The sequence below is a fragment of the Pezoporus wallicus genome, unplaced genomic scaffold, assembly GCF_028554395.1.
Source record: "Pezoporus wallicus isolate ANWC-B61680 ecotype Strahan unplaced genomic scaffold, APGP_CSIRO_Pwel_v1 scaffold_3294, whole genome shotgun sequence".
NCBI lineage: Eukaryota > Metazoa > Chordata > Aves > Psittaciformes > Psittacidae > Pezoporus > Pezoporus wallicus.
The window spans coordinates 1,565,163-1,588,987 of record NW_026635478.1 but is presented as its reverse complement, the minus strand read 5'-3'; the positions used below and the strand labels follow the sequence as shown (position 1 = coordinate 1,588,987).

Here is a 23,825-nt window from a genome sequence, read left to right as displayed (position 1 = left end):
GCATGCTGAGGCGAAAGTGGCTGGACACCTGTTCTGCCAATGGGAAGCAGTGAATCGGTTCCTTTTCCCACTCTCCTTGGGCACACAGCTTTTGCTTTCCCTATTAAACTGTCATTGCCTCCACCCACAATCTCCTCACCATCCTTTCATCTTCTCTGCATCCCACGGGAGAAGGGAGCAAGCACTCAGGTGGGTGTGAGCTTGGCTGTTCACCAGGGTCAGCCCACAGTGGGGGAATAAGTCTTCTGCTGCCATCAGCTGAACAGTTTGCCAAAATGTCAGCAGACTGCCTGGCCTTGAACACTCAAGGCTCAGAACTGTTTGGTGTATGCTAGGGTTCTTGCTTTTCTTTTTAACATAATCCCAGTTAAATTAACTGGTTTTTTAACTGTGTCAAACTGGTGGAATTTTAGTTTCCACTTTTTCTATTTAGCCTGTAGGAAACATGCTTATTAATCTCATGCAGGTCTAATGAATCCTGTTTCATGTTGCTGTATTGCATTTAATTATGATTGCCTTCTTTTCCCAAGCGGTGGTTGCTGCTCTGAATTGCAAGAACTAGGAGGAATTAAGGTGGTACAGACAAACAAAATACAGTAATTTCTGTCTTTCAAGTATTTGGGATTACAGTCTTAATGACTTTCTTTAATTTTGCCTATTTTAGGCAGCTTGGTAAAGAATGATTATAATACAAAGATGATGTAACTTTATAAATGTAACATTTACATATAAGTGTAACATTACATCTTTCAAATATTGGTGTCATAAAAGGTTTCTGACTGGTAGCTAACAATTTTAATATATGGTTTGAAAAAGGAAGTTGTGGCTTGGTTGACATTTCAGCACATCCTAATATGCATGAGTTTTGAAAGAAGAGTAGTAGTGTAGATAGTTAGGAGGAAAAATCTATCAAGTTCCTGCTGCGGTTTCCATGAAATTATGTTTTCCTCTCAGAAAATAGACTTTTTTCAACTCTGAAGTTCAGGAGAATGGATGGTGGTTTGGTTTTATTTGCAACATGATAAAAGCTTACAGTAAATATTAATTTATTGAGTATTAAGTGCTTTTGAGGGAAAAAGAGTGATAACTGCTGTCCATTATACTACAAATGTAAGAGAAGTTATAAATGTGGAAAAGTTGTATTAAAAACAGATACTGCAGTTCTGAAAAGATTTTCTCCCTATTTTACCCATCAGGTTGTGGTGTGTTTGGGGTTTTTTAAGACAGACATTGTAGGGAGGTGAAGGTTGTTGTTGTTGCATACTTAGACTATTGTTTGTGATTCCCCCCCACCCCCCCCAACTGGAAAAAATTTTGGCCTTTGCATCATTAAGTACTTAAATTCAAACAAGATTTATATTGCGCACTGCGTATCACCCAGTGTAAGTTTGCAGCTTAAGCTCAGTGTAAAACTGAAGATGTCACATGGATCTCTGAAGCAAGTCACGGGGGTGTTTGCAATTGCTTATTGCAGAAATGGCATGAGGAGAGATTTTGAGATTGAAGGAAGGTGAATTCTGTAACAGAATTACAACTAGCTCCCATTATAATATTGTCTGGTGCCTAAAGTATTATCATCTCCAGTTTTTATGGTAGCTGGACTGCAAAGTAATGAATTTTTTGTAGCTGTAAAGCATCTCAGACTTGTTTCCCTTCCCTCTCATTTGAAAGGGTATATCGTTGTTGATGGCAGTCACTGTGCATAGTTAATGGCATAGTTTAGCTTAGAGGCTGCCTTCGCTTCCTTCTTCCTACATACTGATCAACTTAGTATGCTTAGAAATGCTTGAGGCTGTGAATCTAGGAGTGAAGCACTGCTTTGGCTGCCCCAAGTATGAGTCCTGTGGGAGGAGAGAACAAAGAGATGGAGAGCTCTGGAGTACAATCGATTCAGTATTTTATAAGGCCTTTGCATTTTGGTCCATGATTTCAGTATTTCTACAAACAAACTCTGTTGAAATACTCACTATCAAACAAACACAATGGAACAGCAAGAAGAGAGCACTGCAGTAGGCTTCTATGCCATAGAGCTAATAGATAGGAATAGGAGTTATTTTGCCACGGGATATATAAGATAATGATATCTACTGACTACACGAATTATACTGGAAAACTCAGCTCAATGTTATTTTCTTATATGTCTTGAAATTTGTCAAATTTCTGCTTTATGTTCTTGAGCAATGGGAGAAAGAAAATTAGGATATTGCCCCACTGTTCATCTGAGATTACAATAAGAAGGTGGAGTGCAGATTGGAACTGATCCTTTTCATTCCATCCCTGTTTTATTCCAGCAGTTCTGTGGTTTCCCACTGCAGTGATATGACAAAGTTGCTTTCTTTAAGGCAACATGGAGCTTCTTCCTTTGTACTCATCTGTTACGATGAGCTACGTGAATTTTCTGAAGAGTGCAGTAACTTTATTTATTAATCATAATCTGAATTTCTCTTCAGTAGAGGAGAGTCATTTCTCTTTTCAGATGGCTCTACCTTCACTGAATTTCAGTTGACTGTTACAAAAATGGCTTTAGCAGAACGTGTCAAAAGGAAGAAAATTCTTTAGTGGAAAATACTGTTTTACTGTAGGGATTATTCCTAGCTCCTATTATAATTTAAAACTTCTGTGTAAAATAAGAAACACAGATACCAGTTTTTTTCTAGTAAGGCAAAGAAGCTGATGTTGGGCAGCAAAGTGGAAGCTTCCAGACTTTGTACTCTGCACCCATGGAGGTGTGAGGGGCAAAAGGAAAACAGGAGGATCGGCTGCCAGAAGTTAAAGCTTTGTTGGCATCTCTCCAAAAATTTCTGCTTGCATCCAGTGGCCAGAGTGAATAGCATAATACAGATCAGTCATCGAGGGGATGCATATTAGCACTTCAGTCCTACCTGAAATTAAACAACTTGCCAAATTAGATTAATTTTAATATGTTTTTAACTGATGTTTTTTGCTTAGTTATTGCTTCAGGTACATGTACAGATCATGCATATACGTGGTTCAAATACATTATTGGCACTGAAAGCTTAGCAAGTTGTCTCCCAAGATCTCCAGTCTTGAAAATCTGATGATCGAGTTCTGTAGCAGCCTAAGCCAATTTAGCTGCTGGCTTCTCAGGCTTGCCTTGCTGCTTCTCTGCCCTGTGTTCAGGCTGTGAGCTTGTCTGACCTTACACTGAACCGGTTCAGATCACAAAGCTGGCAGGAAGCTATGTACTTCGCCTGAGATAGTTTCTCGATGATTTAGCATGCTGAAATAGTTCAAAGCTGCTGCAAGGACACAAGTAGAAACACATGGCCAAGCCTGAGGGGAGCCGAACTGGGGGTGTAGCTGCCAGTGCTTAGGTTAGCTCAGGATGCCCAGAAGTCAAATCTGGAGGTGATAGGTAAGATAGAATAGGGTAACATCAGGAAGAACTTAATGCCTTCAGGTGAGTATTTATTAAACCTAAGGTCCACCAGCAGAAATCTGGAGTTTCCCCCTTGTGCTGGAGAAAACTGTGAAAACAATGGTGGTTCCAGAGATGACCTCTTAATTTCATGGTAGAATCTGTGGCAATGGAAGGTACAGTTTGATGCTGAGCATGCTTTTCCTTACTTGGATACCTTTACTGAAAAACTGCCTTTATTAAAAACAATTCCTGTTGTTTCAGAAATTACTTCCCGTATTTTCCCTGTCTGGATATGTAGCCCTTTTGTCTCTGTGGTGGTGGTGACCAGCCACTTTAAGAGAGAATTTGGTATTTCATTTTCTGGCATGTTTGAGATTAGAGCCAAACTAAAAATAAATAAAAAAAAATGTGCAGTTGAAATATTAACACTGTGAAAACAGTAACACTACAGGTGTTAGAAGGTGTTTTAGGAAATTCTGAATTATATTTGAATACCTGACCCTTCTTTTTTAACATTATTTCCTGCAGGATTTGAACAAGCGCTTGTCCCTGCCTGCTGACATCAGGATACCAGATGGCTATCTTGAAAAGCTGCAGATTAACAGCCCACCATTTGATCAGCCAATGAGTCGACGTTCTCGTAGAGCATCACTAGTAAGTGCATGCATCTGCCTTGCTAAACCAACCTCTTGGGTCTTCAGGTTCCATTTGACTTGCATGTCTGTGTACCATAGGTGTGATTCAGCTTGGCTTTTGCCTTCTCCACTTCACCAGCATGCACCCACCAAAATCTACTGCAGAATTTTACACTTTCATTTTTCTTCTTCAAACTAGGCCCGGTCATTTCTTTGTGAAGGTCTTGACCCTTTGGAATTGGTGGCTAAACTCAACTCCCACAACGTATACTTAAATCCTTTTGCTTTTTAGAGCAGGGATGATCTGTTTGAGCAAATAGGCCATGTAGTCTTAGGTCAAGGCCAGGGTTCTTACATGCTGCAGTAGGAATGCCCTGAAGCAGCATAATATGAAGGCAGATCATCCTCACTGTTCTTTTTGTATTTGATAACAAATTTTGTCTCTCAAAATTGCTATGAAGATGATGGGGGGTTGGGTTGGTTGTTCATTTGTTTTAAAGCATATGTGAATTCCTGAGAGAATGAATGAATCAATTCGCATACACCTTTTTAGATGATTGTGTTATTTTTCAAAAATAAGCCTTTTCCTTGGAGGTTGCAGAATGATGGTTCCTATACTGTAATTAGATTAAAAATGCTAGAAATATTGGATTCTTATATAAAATATACACATCCCTGAAATAGTCCAAGAAAACCATTATTGTTTTATTTTACCAAAATTGCTGTGTTTTAATCATAACTCGATCTATCAGCTTTCTTAATTGTGGTCTTAAAGAGTTGCAAGACCATTACTGACTTTCTGAGCAAATTCATAGTTGAGAAACTCTATACAGAGAAAAACTGGATAGGTTTATGTAATCCACATTGTTCTTTGTTTTCTTGATTTAATGGCTTATTTGCTGAAAAATAATTATTAGGGTACTTGTAGTGAATTAGTTTTAACAACTGTGAATTATCTTTATTCTATTCTTTGTGAATTACTATTGTCGGTAACAAAGTGATGGTTGAATTTTATCATGTATTTTTCCCCTGAAAAAATAGAATTTAGTGTGCTAGACTGAAGCTCTAATCTGCATGTCGCCTTTTACAAGAACAATATTAAAAGAAGAAAAGATAGGATCAAAGCACTGGAAGTAATAATAATGTAGCAAGCTTAAATATTTGTGCCAGAATTTTGTAGCTCGTTAACCACTTAGTTACTGGTGCAGCATTGAACTGGGGAATAGATTTCCCAAAACGTTGTTTTCAGATGCTGGGGAAGTACCATTTCGGTACTTGGGGGCTGGGGGATTTTCCTGTATAGCTGAATCCTCTTACTCATTTAACATTGGCCCCTGAGAGCAGTTCAAGTTCTGTGCTCTTTACCTTCTGCAAGACAGACAGAAAAAGAGTGCCCTCTAATGAGTATGGTGTGTGTATGGAATCAGCTTCCTGTCACAAGGTTTTTCGGTTTGCTTTTTAAAAATGCTTTCAGGGCTTAAGAGGTCCAAAATGAAACCCGCCAGCAGTGCTGTGGTATGCAGGCATGTGTTTGCTGCCTTGTCCTTTCATGATTTCAAACTAACTTTTAGAAGAGAGAAATTGAACAACTCATTATCCCGAGATTGTCATTGAAAGCTTGCTACCAGACTGTTAATTACAATACTGTGAACACTGTGCTCTGCTTCAAAGGCATGTCTCTTTCCAAGGTGTAGTAGGAATCAAAGGAAAAAGGCTATAAAAAGTATCAAGTGAGGACTTGTTTTACTTCAGGCCTGGTGTTATTCTTTGAAATACAAGGGAAAAATTAGCTTTTATAGTATTTCGTGTATACGTGTACAGTATTGCATGCACAGTAGCATAGGTGTAACTCTTATGCACCAGCCATTAGAAATGAGAGACTGTAAATAGGGTGCATCAATGTTTTGTGTAAGTCGAGGTAGACAGATGTGTGTTGTAGCAAAAAAATTATATAGTTCAGAAATTATTTTGGAAAAAAATTTATGGTAGTTTAAGGAATGTAAAAATCAGTTTTTCTTCTGAGTGGTAGGCAATAAAAATGTGACAGAATTAAACATATTGAAAGATAGGTCTTGGAGAATATCTGTCCTTTGTATGTAGGAAATACTGTATCATTTTATTGTCTAAAGAAGATCCTGAATTTATTAGTCTTAATGAAAAATATTGAGATTTCTTAGAAATCAGACTTTTAAGCTGTATTCCAGACTGTCTTGCAGTAATTAGGCCAGTAGCTATGAGTTCTCCTTTAGTTTCTCCTGTAAACTAAGCAACCTATCTTTTTAATTCTAATACCATGTAATACTTACTTCAAGATATTTAAGTAGGTCAAAATACACTTTGGAAACATATTTGCTTTACTAACATTGTACCTGTATCAATGGTACGTTTAAAATCTCACTGGAGTTATAAGGTTTGCCAGATAACAACTCTGCTTGTATTTTGGGATAAACAGCATGGCCTCAACCAGGTCTTAAATATGCTTGTGCTAAAGTGTCTTTATGCAGTTGTGGGGGTTTTTTATTTAAATTCTAACACTAATTTAATAAAACAGGTTTACTCTTAATACTATGTTAACATAATTATGCTCCCATTTTTTACCTTAGATATGTCAGATATGTTTAAAGACAAGATCTTAAACATACTTCAGATATATTTTCATGCATGTGTTCTGAAAATTAAGTATTAATCCAACTTTTATTAGTATATCTTCATATTGTTGTCAAATCTTAATGCAGTCAGCAGTGTTTGTGTTACACTGTGTTACCCTGAAATAACATACAACTTTAATATCCATCAGATTTTTAGGAGCAAATCAGCATATTGTGACTGGTGGACATAGGTGCTGAAGTCAGTTTAGGGTCAAAGTATCGTTCCTTAGACAGAAATAGCAAGTGAAGAGCTATGTTTGGAAGTGGAAGGAGGAGGTGGTGCTGGGGAGAAAACCTGACTTTTTTGTCTTAGTATATGTTTAGTTGTCAGTAAAGCAAAACCCAATGAATTGAATTGGTTTTGAGTTTTGACAGGGTCCAGGCTATAGGACTTTCTAAATTGGTTTAAAATTTTGTGGTTTACATGTCTACTTTCAGTATTCTTCACAATAAGAACAGTACAAAGCTTTGGTGTAATTGACAGTGGTCTTTCATGAAAATAACTGTAAGAGATAACCATACTAAGTATGAGAGTAGCAGTGGATTTGAACAGGAAAAGAGTAATGGTCTTCCAGTCTTCAGAAAAAGGTGTTACATAGGCAAGTAGACCCTCCCAGCTTGCATTGCAGAGCTAAGTTGGTGACAAAAAAAAGAGAAGGTGAGTAGATCCAAGTAAAATACGATCACATGAAGTTGTGAGCCAATAAATGTAAATTGTTGAGACAGAGCTCAAGCATGTGAAGGAATAATGTTAAGGGATTTTATTGGCAGAGTTTAGGCTGAAAAGCAGTGGGAAATCAGAATGGGAGAGGAAACCTCTCTGAGATCTTGAACATAGCAAATAAGTTATTTTCAAAAAAGCAGCAGCACATGGTTATGCTGAGCAAAAGGATGGAAGAGTTGAGATGACCTCATCTGTCGTAATCAGATCAGAATAGTAGAGAAGACCTAAGTAAGAGGCAGGCTAATGTAGGCTCTTGGTCCACATGTAACTCAGTTCATAATCCTCCTAGGATACACAGTGGACTGGCCAACAGGCTAAGGATTAGGCCTGGATGCTGGAACATTTATATCATGATATGCTTCATTGTTTTTAAAATTGAATTATGTGGTGCTTGATCAAGTACTGTAAGGTATTTTTCTGAAACAAAGTTTAGCTTACCAATTAAGTTATATAGAAAGTGTTCCATTTTAGTGACCAATTTTCAATTTCTTTTCGTTGCAGTCGGAAATTGGATTTGGAAAAATGGAAACCTATATCAAGTTAGAAAAGCTTGGAGAGGTATGTATAGCTTTTGAAATTACTAGTGCTTTGGTGACAATGTCTTATGTAAAATTCTACATAAATGTTGGTAGAAAATCTCTGAATCCCTCAAAATGTTCATTGGATTTATCTTTTCAGCTAACCAGATATAGTCCACATGTGTAACAGTGTCACAACCACACGAATGTTCTATGCATGTATCATAAAGAAAATTAGTCATAATTATTCTGACAGTAATAAAATCAGGTAAGCCTGGTGTCCTCCTGCCTTGAGCAGTGTTCTGGTAGAGAACCCAGTATATACCTGAGCTGGGCAGCCAGCTGGATGCTGCAAGGTGTAGTATGTAACACTGAGCTTGCCTGCCCTTCTTGGGAGGGCAGCGATACAGCTTTCTACCTCCACTCAGCCTCTGACTTCCAGAGAAACAGTGGAATTCAGGAGGAGCCAGGTGTCAGTCCTGTCCAGTTTGATTGAGGTTGGCCAGTGGGATCAAGAATGAATAAGGAGCACAGGAGCACTGGGACACACTGAAGATTGCAGAAGCAAGCAGGGTTGGTTAGTGTCTTTGCTGTGAATATTGCTGCCAATCCTCCATCTGAAATGTTTTCATTTCCAAAAGCATTTATTTTTATTTTGTCTCCAGTACTTGTTAGGTGGATCACTATGCATGACATAACATTGCATATCTTTGGAGAAATGTTAATCTAGTAGGTATCAAGTCATAGTTGTGGGTGTACATACAAAGTTCAGTGGACAACACCAGGTATGTAGAGTCATAGGATCATTTACATTGGAAAGGACCTTTAAGACCATTGAGTCCAACTGTTAACCCAGCCCTGACAAACCTACCAGTAGACCATGTCACTGAGTGCCACATCTACATGTCTTTTAAATATCTGTGGGGATATCTGCCCACTTACTTGGGCAGCCTGTTCCAATGCTTGACAATCCTTTCAGTGAAGACATTTTTCCTCATATACGGTCTAAACTTCCCCTGGCACAGCTTGTGGCGATTACCTCTTGTCATATCACTTGTTCCTTGGGAGATGAGCCACTTCCGTGCTCCATCCTCCCCTCAGGTACTTGTAGAGAGTAATAAGGTCTCCTCTGCGCCTTCTCCAGGTTAAACAACTCCGGTTCCCTCAGCTGCTCCTCACAGGACTTGTGCTCTAGACCTTTCACCAGCTTTGTTACTCTTCTTTGGACACACTGCAGCACCTCAGTGTCTTTCTTGTAGAGAGGCAAAAAACTTGAGCACACTATTGGAGGTGTAGCCTCACCAGTGCCAAGTACAGGGGGACAATCACTGCCCTAGTCCTGCTGGCCACACTATTCCTGATAAAAGCCAAGATATTCTTGGCCTTGGCTACCTGGGCACAAGCTGGCTCATATTCAGCCCCGTTTGCCAAAACCCCAGGTGCTTTTCTAGTAGGCAGCTTTCCAGCCACTCATCCACAAGCCTTTGGTGTTGCATGGGGTTGTTGTGACCCAAGTGCAGGACCTGGCACTTTGCATTGTTGCACCTTGTACGATTGGACACAGCCCATAAATGCAGCCTGTCCAGATCCCTCTGTTAGAGCCTTAGAGTACTGTACTGTAACCTAGGGCAGTTTCTGTAATTTTGTTGTGTCCTCTTTCATTTGCTGGGATTAGTTGTACCTACTTGCTGTTTTGTCAGAATTTCTTGCCCTTATGTAACAAGTCCTGAGAATTTTGGATCTCTTCCTGTCCAAATAAAAAAAAAAAAAAAGGGAGAAAAAAACCAAAAAGCTTGAGAAAGATAAGCTTCATGATACTCACTGTTCATGATGTCAAGAAGCTACCAAAACAAGTCGCGTGTTTTCATAAAAGTAATGGAAGAGTATGCAGCCTTTGGAAACGTAATGGTAGTGCAGTTTAGAGATACCTGAGCTAGTTTTAATCAAATAGAAACATTCAAGAGGGTAAATGATCCAAGCAGTGAACTTAGTGAATTTAATGCTACCTGATCTGGCTTCTTTGGCAGCTGTATGGTGTATAGCTTTCCATGTCATTTTCAGACTTGTTAAGCATATACATCCCTCGTGTCTTTTGTGTGTTCAGACCTGAACTTAATATAAATAATTAAAATAATTGTGTAGTTTTACATGTGTCTAAAGAAAACAGTGTAAAAAAAAATATTTATATCCAAAATTTAACCTATTAGAACCTCAAGCAGAAGTTTATATTTTGTTTATTAACTGATCTTACAATAAAGGAACAACATGTAAAAGTATCCTTCTTTTTCTGTTTTGTAGGGTACTTATGCAACAGTTTATAAGGGGAGAAGTAAACTGACAGAGAACCTGGTAGCTCTGAAAGAAATCCGCCTGGAACATGAAGAGGGAGCACCATGTACAGCTATAAGAGAAGGTGATAACTTTGGTTTTATTTCTTAGAATTTCAGTTACTTCTGGATTATTTTCCTTTTTTTTTACCAAAGTTCTGTTAGTACTTGGAAATACATACACTACATGGGAGATTAATGAAATTGGTATTAGTTTTGATGAGGAAAATTTTAGTCTACACTTAGGAAGATTTAGTGTTTCAAATTTATTTAGGGGGGGTGGATGTGTTCTTAAATGGATGATTTTGTACTGGATTATACTATTGTTAATGAGTAACTTTGAGGGATTCAGAATTCATTTTACCAAATGGCTGCTTCTCTTTGAAATGTATAATGTAAGAAATATTTACACTTTGTTACTCAAATGTCTGGTGTTTTGATTAAATACCTTTCTTATTAATTAAATCTGTGAGTATTATGTTCTTAAAAAGTGGCTTTTTAATTATTAAAAAATATAAATAGCTTGTATGTATGAACTTACTAGAAATGCATTTACTGCTTGTGTTTTCCATTTGTTTATACTTACAATTCTCTTTTGCAGTGTCATTATTAAAAGATCTGAAGCATGCAAATATTGTTACATTACACGATATTGTCCACACAGACAAGTCTTTGACTCTTGTTTTTGAATATCTGGTAAGTGCTTACACAACTAGTGAGCTTTACATTCAATTTATTGATTTCTAAGTAACACAGACATAACAAAGTAAGAGCATAATAAGAGGGATGAAGAAAAACTCTTTACTCCCAATGTAATTTGAGAGTATAGCAATTTCATAACATACTGTGCCACACACAACATGGAGAAGAAGTCAATATCAAATGATGTTGCCTGAGATGATGCAGTTTGCTGGAAAAATATGGTATTTATATACATTTATGTATATATTTGAAAAGCCACAGTTTTCTGCATGTTGAGGCTTTTCGTTTTTTTTACTGTTGGACATTTTTTACAGAAAATTCAGTTTTCTGATGAATTATTTCAGTTCTAACAATAAATACTTACATAATCTGCTGTCCACTATTTTATTGACTAGTGATGATGGTGTTTTGACAGGACAAGGATCTGAAGCAGTACATGGATGACTGTGGTAACATCATGAGTATGCACAATGTAAAGGTGAGTTGTTTGAATAGCAGTGACTGTCTTCAGCTTTCTCTGTTCAGAGAATTTCTGAGAATTTAATAGTCAGGAGCTGTATGGTTTAGGGCTTTCAAAAAAAAAAAAGAAAAAGAAAAAAGAAAAAAAATTCCTTTTTGACCCTTGGCTCTGGCTTAGCTACATTTGACATCAAATGGAGTCTTTCTTTTTGCTTTTGATGGCTGAAAACAGGAGATCATATAACTTCATATGTTTACATTCTCTTTGAAGTTATATATTTAAAATTAGAAATCTCCTAAAGAATAATAGTTTCATAACTCTTTTGACCTCTCTTTGTCCTTCCATTATTTTATACTTATTTATTAAGTTAAGGCTGTAGTTTGGCATATCCTCAAATAAAACTTACATATGCACACTGTGGAAAATCTAGCCTCAATTGTGAATGTAAGTTTGGATGTCATTGCCTACCACACAAGTAAGAAATTGAAAATACGTATTTAAGAATGAGTAATGTTCATCTTTCTATTGATAATAAAATGGTAATTATTTAAGGTTTGTGTGTTCCTTTTAACTGTGGCTGTGTTCAGGTCAAATGACTCAGTTGCCAATCTAGCCTGATGAAAATAACTCATGTTCAAGTTTTACTTCTCTCCTAACAAGCAGGTTTTGGTTTGGAAAACTGGAATAACTCTCCGTGTTCTTTAATACTTAAGGCTTTATAAACAAGATTCCAAATAGGAGAACAATAGTATACTGAAATGAATGAAGTTGCCCAAGAAGGCTGGATTACCAGTAGCACCCTGCTGTGTTGCAGCCTGTGCTGCACTGTACTTTCAAAACCTCTTCATTAAGCCATATATAATTCATATAAGGATATTATTTGTATAGCAGATATGTTTGAGGAATTCTTACATGCCTCTTTAAGAAATTAACTTTAACTGGTGGTCCTAACAAAAAAAACACATCAGTCTGTACGCATGGTAGGAAAACTACGTTTATTCTTATACAGTAGCACACGGCACAAACAGGGTTGACAGTACAGTGTACTGAATATTGCGGGCTTTGTGTAAATTCCAATAGACTTGTCATCCTTGGTTTTTGCTTAGGTGCATGTTGAGAAATCCGTTTGTAGTTGAATTACAGATGGAATGCAGTCTAAATGCTGGTTACTATTTGGTTAGCTTTTCCATTTATTCTATTGTCGCGTTACAGTAAGTATCTTTAGGAAAAGACATCTGCTTTTAACCTACTCTGTTTCTTCCTTTGAAAGTGTGTAAAGGGACATGCTTTAATTCATATCTACTTCAGATAGACAACAAAAAAGCATAATTATGCTTGTGTTTTTAATTAACTACAAGTTAGTAAGTGGGGCTTTAAGATTAAAAAAAAATTAAGAAAAGCTGAAGTGGGATGCTGACTCCTATAATAAGTGCAGATAGAGAACAAGCAGAATTTGTTTGTGGTAATAAGAGCTAAGCAGAGGAACTGTTTTTCCTTGTTTGCCTGTGGTTTAAGCTATGACCTAGGAGCAGATTTGTATGGTCAGTACCTTTGGCACTGGGAAACCAAAACAGCTGCTTAACTGTGGTAGCTGTAGGTGCTTACGTTAAAATAACTGGGAGGGTTGGGTCATTATTTACGTTTGAGAGACCTTCCTGTCATCACTCTCCTCGTATTCCTTTGCTAATTGTCAGGTTTTAGTTTTAGCAAAATGAAGATGTGTAATATAAAAATGTGCGTGATCTCTGCAGGTATTACTGTTTCGAACAAAATTGTGAGCTAATACATGTCATCCTGTGCATTTCCAAAAGGATCCCTGCCAACTGTGGTGAATATCCACAATTTGTGTGGAATGATCTGTTTTGCCTTCTTGACTAAGTTCCAGTGTACACTAGAGATGGCTATCAATTTCCACAGCAGTGTGGTTAATATCACTTGGGACTGACTACCCCTGCAACAGTATGGACATGAGTAGATGGAAAAACACTTGTTGCTTCTTATCCTGCTCTTCAAAAAAGAAAACGGGGAGAAAAAATATCAATGCCAATTCCTTTTTTCTAGAGCAGATAAATCCCACTTGAGCAGACTGAGAGCAGATGGATGTAACTACACCTGCTGTGTATTTGTCCAGTTTACAAAAAGAGTTTGGTGGTGCCACCTGGCACAAAAATAAACTGATGTGTTAGGAAATGGTCATATAAAAATATGTTGGTGTTTCTCCCTGAAAGTTGTGCTACATGCTGAATTTGTCACAGTGGTAAACATTGCTTTCTGTAATGCTCTGCATTTTTTTAATTGTATATTTGATCACCTATACTGGCTGAGGACTGTTGTGTGGTAAATGCCAGCAGTGGCTACCCAGAAGTCCCATTTTCAAGACCAGACCTTTTATACATACATACATACATAGTAGTTCTTAATGCAGTGATATAGTAACTTGCTTGACTGCCCTCTGCTAAACCTTTCTTCTTCCCTTACTACTTTTATGTCTATGTATGTGCAGCCTTAATATGCATGACTGAAGTTGTTTGCTTTGCTTGCTGTTCCAAAGGACTAAAACCTGTGTGTGTCAAGGTGAGGGGATGAATATAAATGCCAGAGGCAGTTGGGGCTGCTTTAGTAATCCTCATTTCTCATTTCTCCATGTTTCATGAGCTTGTGAATCCCAGCATATTTTTCAAACAGCATGCCAAAATGTTTAGTTTATACTTAGTTTAGCACAACTGGATAGAAAGGCTGCCGAGTTGCATTTTCAGACGGGATTCTGTTGCAGAAGGAAACTTTAATATAGTCAGAGACAGTTACCTTTAAAGATACTAGCGTGGAGAAGAGCACTGATAAATGCTTACTTAAACAGCCCTGCAGTTCACTTCAGTTAAGCAGAATAAATTGCTCTTAAAATTTTCATTGTAAAGTGTGGTGTTAAAGCAGTGCATTAGCATAAAGGGCTTTTAAATCTAAACGATGTCTGGATTGTATTCATAAAGAAAGGTAACTTACTCTTGAGAAGTATTTCTGTTCTGCTTGCAGCACAGAGGCTTAACTGTAGTACCCAAATGGGCTGCTACAGTCATGTAATCTGTACATCAACATTTTTAGTCTCATTTATATGAGTGTTCTCTTTTGTAGCTATTTTTATACCAGATTCTTCGTGGTTTGGCATACTGTCATAGAAGAAAGGTATTACATCGAGATCTGAAGCCACAAAATCTACTCATTAATGAGAAGGGAGAACTGAAGCTTGCGGACTTTGGTATGGCTTGAAAATATTCTGTAACAAATGTTTTCCTTCATTCAGCAAAAGAGAGGAATCTTTCCTTATAAAGGAAAGAGGAGAACATCAGGTCTTATTTGTGCATTCTCAGGTGGAAAACGAAAGTCAGCCTTTTACAGGATGTTAGTAATCAAATATGTCTATAGGTAATAATGTCACTTGACTTGTTTGAAAGTAGTTTTACAGCTTTATTCGGAGCTGACACTTAGTCAAATCGTTAAGGTGGAGCTCAGGTTGCTTTTCCTAACACTCCACTCTGAAGCAGAGTGACCATCTCAGGAGAGAGAACAGATTTGTCCGTGTGCTAAATTGTTACGTGATACTTCATCACTGATACACCAAGTTCCTTTGGGATATTTGGTAGTGGGGCATTCACAGACTCCTGTTACCTTCTGTGTTAGGAAGGTCCTTTGAAAGTCATGCTACCACTGTTGTTTTTTCTCCCTTGGGTGTGAGTGAAAGTTGCTTAGATTGTATCTAACACGGTAGACCTAAATTTCCTTGAAGGTAATACTGACAAACTTTGACAGTGTTAGGATGGAAAACCCTTGCTGATCCAACACTAATTTAGTCTGTTTCCTCTTTTTCATTATTTGCTTATTGCCATCTGCCTTTTGCAGAAATATTGCAGAAGGGTTTTCACAGGAGGGAGGTGTCATATTGATCTAATGTTTAGTTGTTTTAATGAAATCTATAGGATTACTGGAGGATTTTATCCGTTTACCTGTCTTCTGTGCTTAAAAATGCAGACCATGAGATTGCTGTAAATACTAAGGAGCAAATCACAAGTGGTAGAAAGGTATTTAGTAGGGCTTTTTGATGAACATTAAGGGAAGGTATTTAGCAAGTACAATAAGGTTGATTTAGCTCATACTGAATTCTTTGTCATGCAAAAAAAGATTTCAGCAAACTGCACGTGACTTTATTTCCCTTTTATCAAGGATTGGCTAGAGCGAAGTCTGTTCCTACGAAGACCTATTCCAATGAAGTTGTCACATTATGGTACAGACCACCTGATGTTCTCCTCGGATCTTCAGAGTATTCAACTCAAATTGACATGTGGTTTGTATAGCTTTGTCTAATTTAAATTCTTGTTCTCAGTCAAGACGAAAAATGTCAGCTCCTTATTATTATGTAGTAGCATTCAAATGCTCATCCTTGGAATTGTTGAAGGTTACAAGTGAGTTAGATCTGTAGAGAAAGGAATGGCAACCAGGGAAGGTGCTATTATTTCTCTCTTTTTATCACATAGAGTAAGCAGGCATTAGGCCCACAGTGTTAGGGGGGAGAAAAACAAACATGTTCTCCTAATGACATTATAATGTGGTATTTTACTGTGAACTTTAATAGAATTGATAAACTTGACATCTGAAAGAAGAGGATAGGATATAGCTATGACAGGTTTTGTTTAGTCTTTGACAGTCCTTTTGTTAGTACATATCTTTCAAAACAACATTTTAAACAGCAGTGTGTAGCTAACAACTAATTTAATTTGTTTTAATTGAAGAGAAATCGTGGAAGTCTTCAAGAGCTGAAAGCTTCAACTGGGAGATGGTTTCTGATTTATCTTTTCCTCTGTGCTTTTTAAAGGGGCGTCGGATGCATTTTTTTTGAAATGGCATCAGGAAGGCCTCTTTTTCCTGGTTCGACTGTTGAAGATGAACTGCATTTAATTTTCAGACTTCTGGGTAAGAATACTTTTAGCAGTAATGTTAATGCTATGTGTTTGTTCTTCTAAGCACTTTTTCCGTGAGAACTGTAGATCTTGAGGTATAAACAGTGATATTTTATATTGCATTTATATTGTAATTAAGGTGAATGAGTTACTCTTGATGAAAAATTATTGACAAGATTAAATGCTTATTTATTGTCAGAGTTGTTTCTTTACATTTTTTTAAGTTGAATTTGTTTCTTTTTTTAAATGCAGGAACCCCATGTCAAGAAACATGGCCAGGCATTTCTTCCACTGATGAATTTAGAAACTATAACTTTCCTAAATATAAACCACAACCCCTCATCAACCATGCACCAAGGTACTTTGCATTTTATTAATAGACAGTATGCATCCCAGTGGTTTGCATATTTGTAAATGTGAATATGTTTCCAAGTACAGTCTGCTACGGAATGCTGGAAAACTGCATCAAGTGTGTTACTGTGGGCAGATAGTAAAGCAAAGCATAATCTTGATATTATGTGATTACTTTGTCTAGTAGCATGCAGCTCCTTAATGACCTGTAGAACTGTAAACTCTGATTAATAGTGCTTGTGTATTAGGCGTATTCACACAGCACTTCCTAAATAACCCCAGTTCTCCTCTGTTATATAATAGGCCCATTGTTAAAATGGCAAAGTTTTCTTGAGCAGTCTGTTGAAACCATGCTAAAACCATTATGAGGAACTTGAAGAGACTGTACAGTTATTACAAGCAAACTTTATAACAAGGACTAAAACATTGGTGTTAAGCGTAAAAGGTTTTTTTGCTGAAATAAATAATCCAGGTCAATCTAGTAAATCACAGTCCAAAACTCACAATTTGTCTGTCACTAGTGTTTTCCAAATAGTCTTGTTCTGAGGTGTTGGTACTTGTATGTACATTAACATGCAGAGGAGTTGATTAGGTGAAAGTATATCCATGTTTAAATTTATTTTTCAGGTTTGATGTCATGTATTGTAATGAAGTCAGTTCCTTTGCAGTTTTGTTCTTGTAAATACAGTCCAATAACTCTTTTAATTTTTTAAAATCTTTTTATTTTTAGGCTAGACACAGAAGGCATTGAATTGATAGCAAAGTTCCTTCAAGTAAGATGTTTTGTCTTTTTACTTCATAAAAGTGCAAGTTAAGAATTTTAATATATTATTTTAAAAATGTGTTAGAAGCTGTAGTGTCTGTTAGATCTGTCTCAAAGTGAAATATGCAAGCTGAGTCTGTAGGGAATGACAGATTTGGGAAGAACATCAGTTTTGGGAAGCCTGTGTACTGTAAGAATTAAAAACCTGGTGTTTAATTTCTTTACATTTCTACGCCCCCACCTCAAACTGTTCTTACTACTTTTTGTAAAAGTAGAATCAATCCTATGTTAGTGATTCCCTGACAGAAAATCTCTTGTGAAATATGGCGTTAAAACAGAACTTTTAAATACAAATACTAAATTCCTGTAACAGTGAGAAGCAGTTACTAAGATGTAATATTACTCTTTGATCTTGCAAAATGCATTCAGAGTGTGAAGTGGTTTTAATCTTTTAATCTGTATTAAAAATGAGCCAGAAGCAAGATGGAAGGCCAGCTCTTAAATCTTTGAATAGTTGCACAAGTGCTGTAACTTCGCAGCGCTAAAAATTCTTAGTATATAAGGTGGAGTGTAGTTACCCTGCTTTGCAGCCTATGATTTAAATTTCTACACCAGGTCTTCACATTGTGTCAGAACAGTACTTGTAGTCCTTGTTAGGACTTTGTTCTTACTTGTGTATAGCTTCTTAAATGCAGTTGTCCAATTGTGCACATACACCAAGCAGGAGATGTTTGATCACAAACTGAAGACCATGTTTAGTTGTCTAAAGTTTCATTTTATGCACACCACTGCAGTATAGTCCATCAAATTAAAAACTCTTGTGATCTCATGTAGTAGCATTTCATTGCAATTTAGCATCAGAACACAGTGTAGACAAAAGGCTGACATCTAGTCATTGTTACATTTAGAAATAAAGAATATTTTTTACTTGCATCCATTTACAGCAGTTATTTTTACTATTTTAGCCATCTTGGTATATGTCAGTAATACCAAATTAGATAACATGTTAGAATAGAATAGTTTGAATTGGAAGGGACCTTCAAGATTTTCGTATATGAGGTAAAAATAACGAAACCAAATTTGTTCTAGTGAGCTGGTAAGAAATATTGAGCAAGTAGAACTTTATATCTCCCTTTGCTGAAATCATTTGATTCAGAGTTTTTTGATGAAGACTAACACACTTGTTTCCTTTTATGTTAAATAGTATGAATCAAAAAAGAGAATTTCAGCAGAGGAGGCCATGAAACATGCATACTTCAGAAGTCTTGGAACAAGAATACACACTTTGCCTGAAAGTAAGAGGAGAAATAAAGTAGCAGAGTCTTGTTAAGATAGTGCATTAAAGCTGATTACATTGCTCAGTGTCATCTACTAAAGAAGTCTGGTATATATTGACTTAAATATTTGGGAATGGGAAACATTTTTTTAATCTAAACTGTACAATTAAGACTAGAACTTTGTTCAGTAAAGCATAATTATGTTTGGATATAAATTAATTTCTTTTTTATATTCTAGGTGTTTCAATATTCAGTCTAAAAGAGATTCAGCTGCAGAAAGACCCTGGCTTTCGAAATTCCACTTACCCAGAGACAGGTATGGAAAGCTTAATATTTTCTCTCATCTGCAAAGGGAGTGCTATGCCAAAGACATTTGGAACTGAAAAATACTTTCTTAAGTTGGTCTGTGTGTATGCAAACAAATACCACACTTCTGTAGAGACATGTAAACTGAATGCACAGAAGGAGGTGAGTTTTACTGGGGATGGGCAGAGGGGCTGTTAACATGAAAACATCTTTGAGTTTCAAACCATTTTTACAAAAAATTAAACCCAGTAAGTGCAGTTAAAAAACAGATGCTGATACTGGTTTAATCACAAAATAAATTACCTTGAAATAGAAAGACAGAAAATACAGATGATAACTGAATATTCTGTTGTGCAAATGCTTTGGTGTTTTACCATGGTCCTTGTTCTATTGTAGGACATGGAAAGAACAGAAGGCAGAGCATGCTTTTTTAAAGTGGGTTACACAGAGTCAAGCCCAAGCCTATCCTGTCAGTCCAGGACTCTGATCTGAAGGCAGTGCTCTCTATTGGTGGACTTGGAATCGCAGTTTGTCTACACTGTCCTCTTCACAGTGGAGTCTTTTTATTTCCAACCTGCAGATTATGTTTTTATATTTGTTGTCACAGTGTGACAAATTTTTGTACAGTTGGTTTTAAGGTCTCCTCTGCCACTAGAGCCAGTAGGTTACAGCTGTTGATGTAACTGTAGCTGCAATTTTTGTGCAGGACTGAGAAACACAGTGCATTATTTATTGCGGAATCATTGCTGCTAAATAACTACTGTCTGTATAGTTAACACAACAGTTCCATGCCTGAAGAAGTTGCAATGGCTTTATAATATGTGAATGCATCTGTTTCTCTTCATAAAAAGTTCTACTGCTGCGGGGTTTTTTTGTATTTCTTAAACTGCAGTGTTTCCTGGAATGTAAACGTAGCTTTGCTTGGCTATAGGTGAACCATCTTTAATGCTCTAAGTTCATGGCACTTAATTCCTTATTTAACATTGGAAGTATGTGTTGAAATAGTTGAAAAATTATAATGCATATTATGTTTTTGAAAAGCACATGGTGTGAAAGTTGATTCAAACAAGTGAACAGTAACCATTATTTGCTCTCAGATCCTACGTTAGTTATTGATAAACTAGAGCATGGAGACTGGATCATAAATTTTGTCAGGCTTACTCCAGCATAAGATATTTGCACATTGTTGTGCACATGGGGCCTGCAGAAGCAATGACTTTTTTACCTTGTTTTTACCTTAGAAATACAAATAGTAAAACAGTGATTCATATATGTTGGACCCTGGCTTACTTTTGAAGTTTAGAATTTTGTTACAGAGGAACAGGACAACTAATTACAAGAATATGGGAAATAACGTCACACTTTTCCCACCTTGTTGCTCTCCCATTTTTTGCATGATTCACTTGAAATCAACTGGAAAGATGCAAGTTTGTACTTGATAAGAACTCACTATACTACAGAGCTTTTGCAGTGGGAACTTAGAGAGTTTTTCAGATCTTAGATGTTATCTGTTTACCAGAGATAGTAAACATGTTACTACTATGCTTATGCATCTCAGTGAGTATCATAAGTACACCCTTGGTGATGGTTACAGTATTTTTAAGCATTTGTGTTCACCTTTATGAACCTATTTGTTTAGTGCATCTTAAAGAGACTGTAAATCTTTATTGGTATATTTTGAAATGGTCATGTAAATCTTTGGCTGGTATATCAAGAAAATAGTCATAGGTAACTTAATTTTTTCCTGACATTCACTGTAAAACGTTCAGGGGTCCTACCATTTCTGTTCAGGAAATCTTGTAGTTTATTGTTATTTAACAGTATTAAGTGAATTTTTGTATATTTCATTTTAACTTTATTTGTGAATAGTGATTGTGGCATGTTTGGGGGTGTTTTATTAATATTTCATTGAAACTGGTAAATTTGAATTGGTTTTTTTTATTATTATTATTATTATTTTCTGGAAGAGAGAAATTCATGTGTAATGGTGACTATTGGACCACTACTGCTTTTCAGCATTTGTAAACTGGTTTTACGTTAAATCTTGTAGACCTAACAAACTGCTGTTATTTCTAACTGACCGACCTGTATTAATATTGTACTTTTGAAAGTATAAATATTATGTGGAATTCTTTGGTTTTGTTTTTAAATTTATAACAACAAAGGCCCTATGTTGTTAAAAATACAGACTAAGTGAACTTGCGGTTCTTGGGCCGTTGTTGGAAACATTTAGCTAGGTCTGTGTGTTGTGGGAGTCACCAGTTTCAACTTTGGCTGCTTAATGATCCATGCAGTGCAGAGGTAGTGGCAGTGAAAAGTAATGTGGCTTATCCATGTCTGAGGCCGTTCAGGATCTTAGCATCAGCATGGTCCACAGCCTAACTATTGGCACGTGAGTCCTGCATGTCACACAGTATCAGAAGTCTTGCCAAGGTCTAGGAGCGTGATACATGTCTTGGATACAAGTGTGGGTCTCCCACTGATTCCAGTGGGATCGTTCTGTGTGTATCAGAGGCAGATTTGGCACTGATGAAAAACCTTTGTCCTGAAATAGTTGTTATATATTTTTTTATAGTTGCTATGGATCTGATCTAGATTTTATACTGATTAACTTTGTAGGTGTGGTGGTGTTGAAAGAAGAAGTATCAGAAAAACCTCTTTTTTTTACAGAAGTAGTGAAGATACAGAGTAAATGTTCACTGTGGATAAATGTGAGGTTTAGCATTTCTAGAACAGTAATATAGGTTATAAAAGAACAAGTAATAATGTGACACTAATGAGTAAAGGACTTAAAGGTTTAACTGGTCAAATGAAGTGCATTAATATATTTAGAAAGGGATCAGCTGCAGCTGACAGAAGGATGTTTCCATAAGAACTTGGCATCCATGGTCAAGCCAGTTTCTTTTGGTTTAATTGTCTATAATTGAAATTCCTGCATTAGCAGAGACAGTTCTGTGACAGCTGCCTGTTTGGGGCAATAGTCAGTGACTATGAAATTGCTGGGCATTTCTCTTTGACATCCTTCTCATGCGATTCAGTGTTCTGCCTCCTGCCTGACAGCATCAGGCACTGCAAACTTGGTGTCACTGTCCCCAGGAACTGTAGGGAGTGTTGGCCTTTTGGAGAAGACCTCAACCATGACAAAACCAAGCAGATAGTGGCTGAAAATGAATGACTTCCGAGATTTGGTATGACACCTTTGCTTGAAGATGAGTGATTGGTTAATGAGATGGCCTGCAAGTTGTTGCTAATTTTAAGTAGCTATTTTTCTAAGATACCTGGTGTATTCCTTCTACCCCAGGGCTGGAATGCCAAGGTGCATGGATAGGTTTGTGTAGGAGCAAGGTGGGCTTGAAGACAGGAAGGAGGCAGGTGGTGATGAGGTTGCAAGCACATGCAGGGGAAGGTTGAACGGGAGAGAGGGTGGGACAGGGCAGAGTGGGAGATGGAAGGGGCAAACCAGCTGCTCAGCAGTGCTCTAGTGGAACATGCATCTCAACACAGCTGTGTTATTTTTGTGCTGCTTTACCACAGCATTAAGTAGCCAGAGTGTATCCCTGAATTGGGCAATAAAAGTTAAAATAAACAGTTGTTGAAGAACCAACATACTTTGTATTTGCAAATCATTTGAAAACACTGCAAGGTCGCGTTCTTTGGGCTGCTTGCTTGTTGTTTGTGCATGGGTTTTCCAGTGTAATAAAGGTACATTGTTTCTGTTTTGCAATGTTAAAATGGAATTAAGGTTAAAAATACATTCAGTTATTGAGGACAAATGTATGAAAGGTATATTGTAAACATCCGCAAGCCAAGTATTATAAAGCCAGGAAATACCCAGAGCTAAGGTCAGACTTGAATGAAATCCAAATGAGGGTATGGAAATGCACAGCTATAGCACATAGAGACACTGAAGAAATATTGGGATTTTCCTTGTCTGTGAGAATGTGTGGTCACAGACGTGATAGTTTTGTCTGGTCACCAACAGGCAGAGCTGAAATAATTTGTGCACCTCCTTACCACATTTTGGTACCTTTTTCTCCTTAGTAAAGTTTGGCTTTGAAACAAATGCAACCTTTCTGTGAAATTTCTTAATTCCGGGGAGGAACTCGAGTACTTCCTTTCTACAGATTGTGTTTGTCATTTTAGAGGCAGGGCTTTTAGAGATTAAATGCTACTGTTCGGCTTGTGTGTGGGTCAGCAACATCCAAGTATCTCACCAACATCCGTGTCAGACCAATTTAAGAGATAACAGGTATAGCTAATAAAACCTAAAGGAAGCACTGTACAAGTGTTGAGCTAATTGCTAAATGGTAAAGTAAGCTCTGACTGTACAGTTGGGATGATTTTAACAAGTGTAAAAGCCCAGTTGATATACATGGGCTTTGTACTTTGTACCATGCAGCCTTTTCATCTGTGGGGTTCAGCTCCACAGAAATCACACTCGTGTTCTAGGCCACAGTGGAAATCTGTGTTGTCAGAACTGTGATTAGAGTTTAGCTATTCCAGATCTATTTGTCTTAATCTTTTGTGTGTGGTTCTCAGTGGGCTCTACTGTGCCTCTCTTGTTAAGTGAAAGAAAAAGATTGATGTCAGTGGAAAAATGTGTACATTACAATTTTCCACTCTTCTCACGTTTCCAAAAATCCCTCAACTCGTTTAAGTTCTGTCATTTTTGAGCCAGCTGAAATTGTGAGTGCACACATATGCACATACTGTTGTAAATAACTGCTTAATTTATTGTCCTGGCTGCATCCTCCAAAATCACTTAAGAAGTGGGCCTGCCCGA

At 37.1% G+C, this 23,825-nt stretch overlaps 1 protein-coding gene across 2 annotated transcripts in view; it reads left to right on the top strand.

Annotated features, from left to right (window-relative positions):
- Positions 1-22,646, top strand: part of CDK17 (cyclin dependent kinase 17) — a 91,975-nt gene extending 69,329 nt beyond the window's left edge. For both annotated transcript variants that reach the window (XM_057425105.1, XM_057425114.1), the window contains 13 exons: positions 3,911-4,036; positions 7,891-7,947; positions 10,206-10,320; positions 10,836-10,930; positions 11,352-11,414; positions 14,526-14,649; positions 15,612-15,732; positions 16,261-16,358; positions 16,598-16,703; positions 17,427-17,469; positions 18,664-18,754; positions 18,975-19,052; positions 19,439-22,646. In XM_057425105.1, coding sequence (XP_057281088.1) covers positions 3,911-4,036; positions 7,891-7,947; positions 10,206-10,320; positions 10,836-10,930; positions 11,352-11,414; positions 14,526-14,649; positions 15,612-15,732; positions 16,261-16,358; positions 16,598-16,703; positions 17,427-17,469; positions 18,664-18,754; positions 18,975-19,052; positions 19,439-19,476 — 1,155 coding nt within the window. In that variant the 3' untranslated portion in view covers positions 19,477-22,646. The remainder of the gene's footprint in view (positions 1-3,910; positions 4,037-7,890; positions 7,948-10,205; positions 10,321-10,835; positions 10,931-11,351; positions 11,415-14,525; positions 14,650-15,611; positions 15,733-16,260; positions 16,359-16,597; positions 16,704-17,426; positions 17,470-18,663; positions 18,755-18,974; positions 19,053-19,438) is intronic.
- Positions 22,647-23,825: the final 1,179 nt, after the last annotated feature.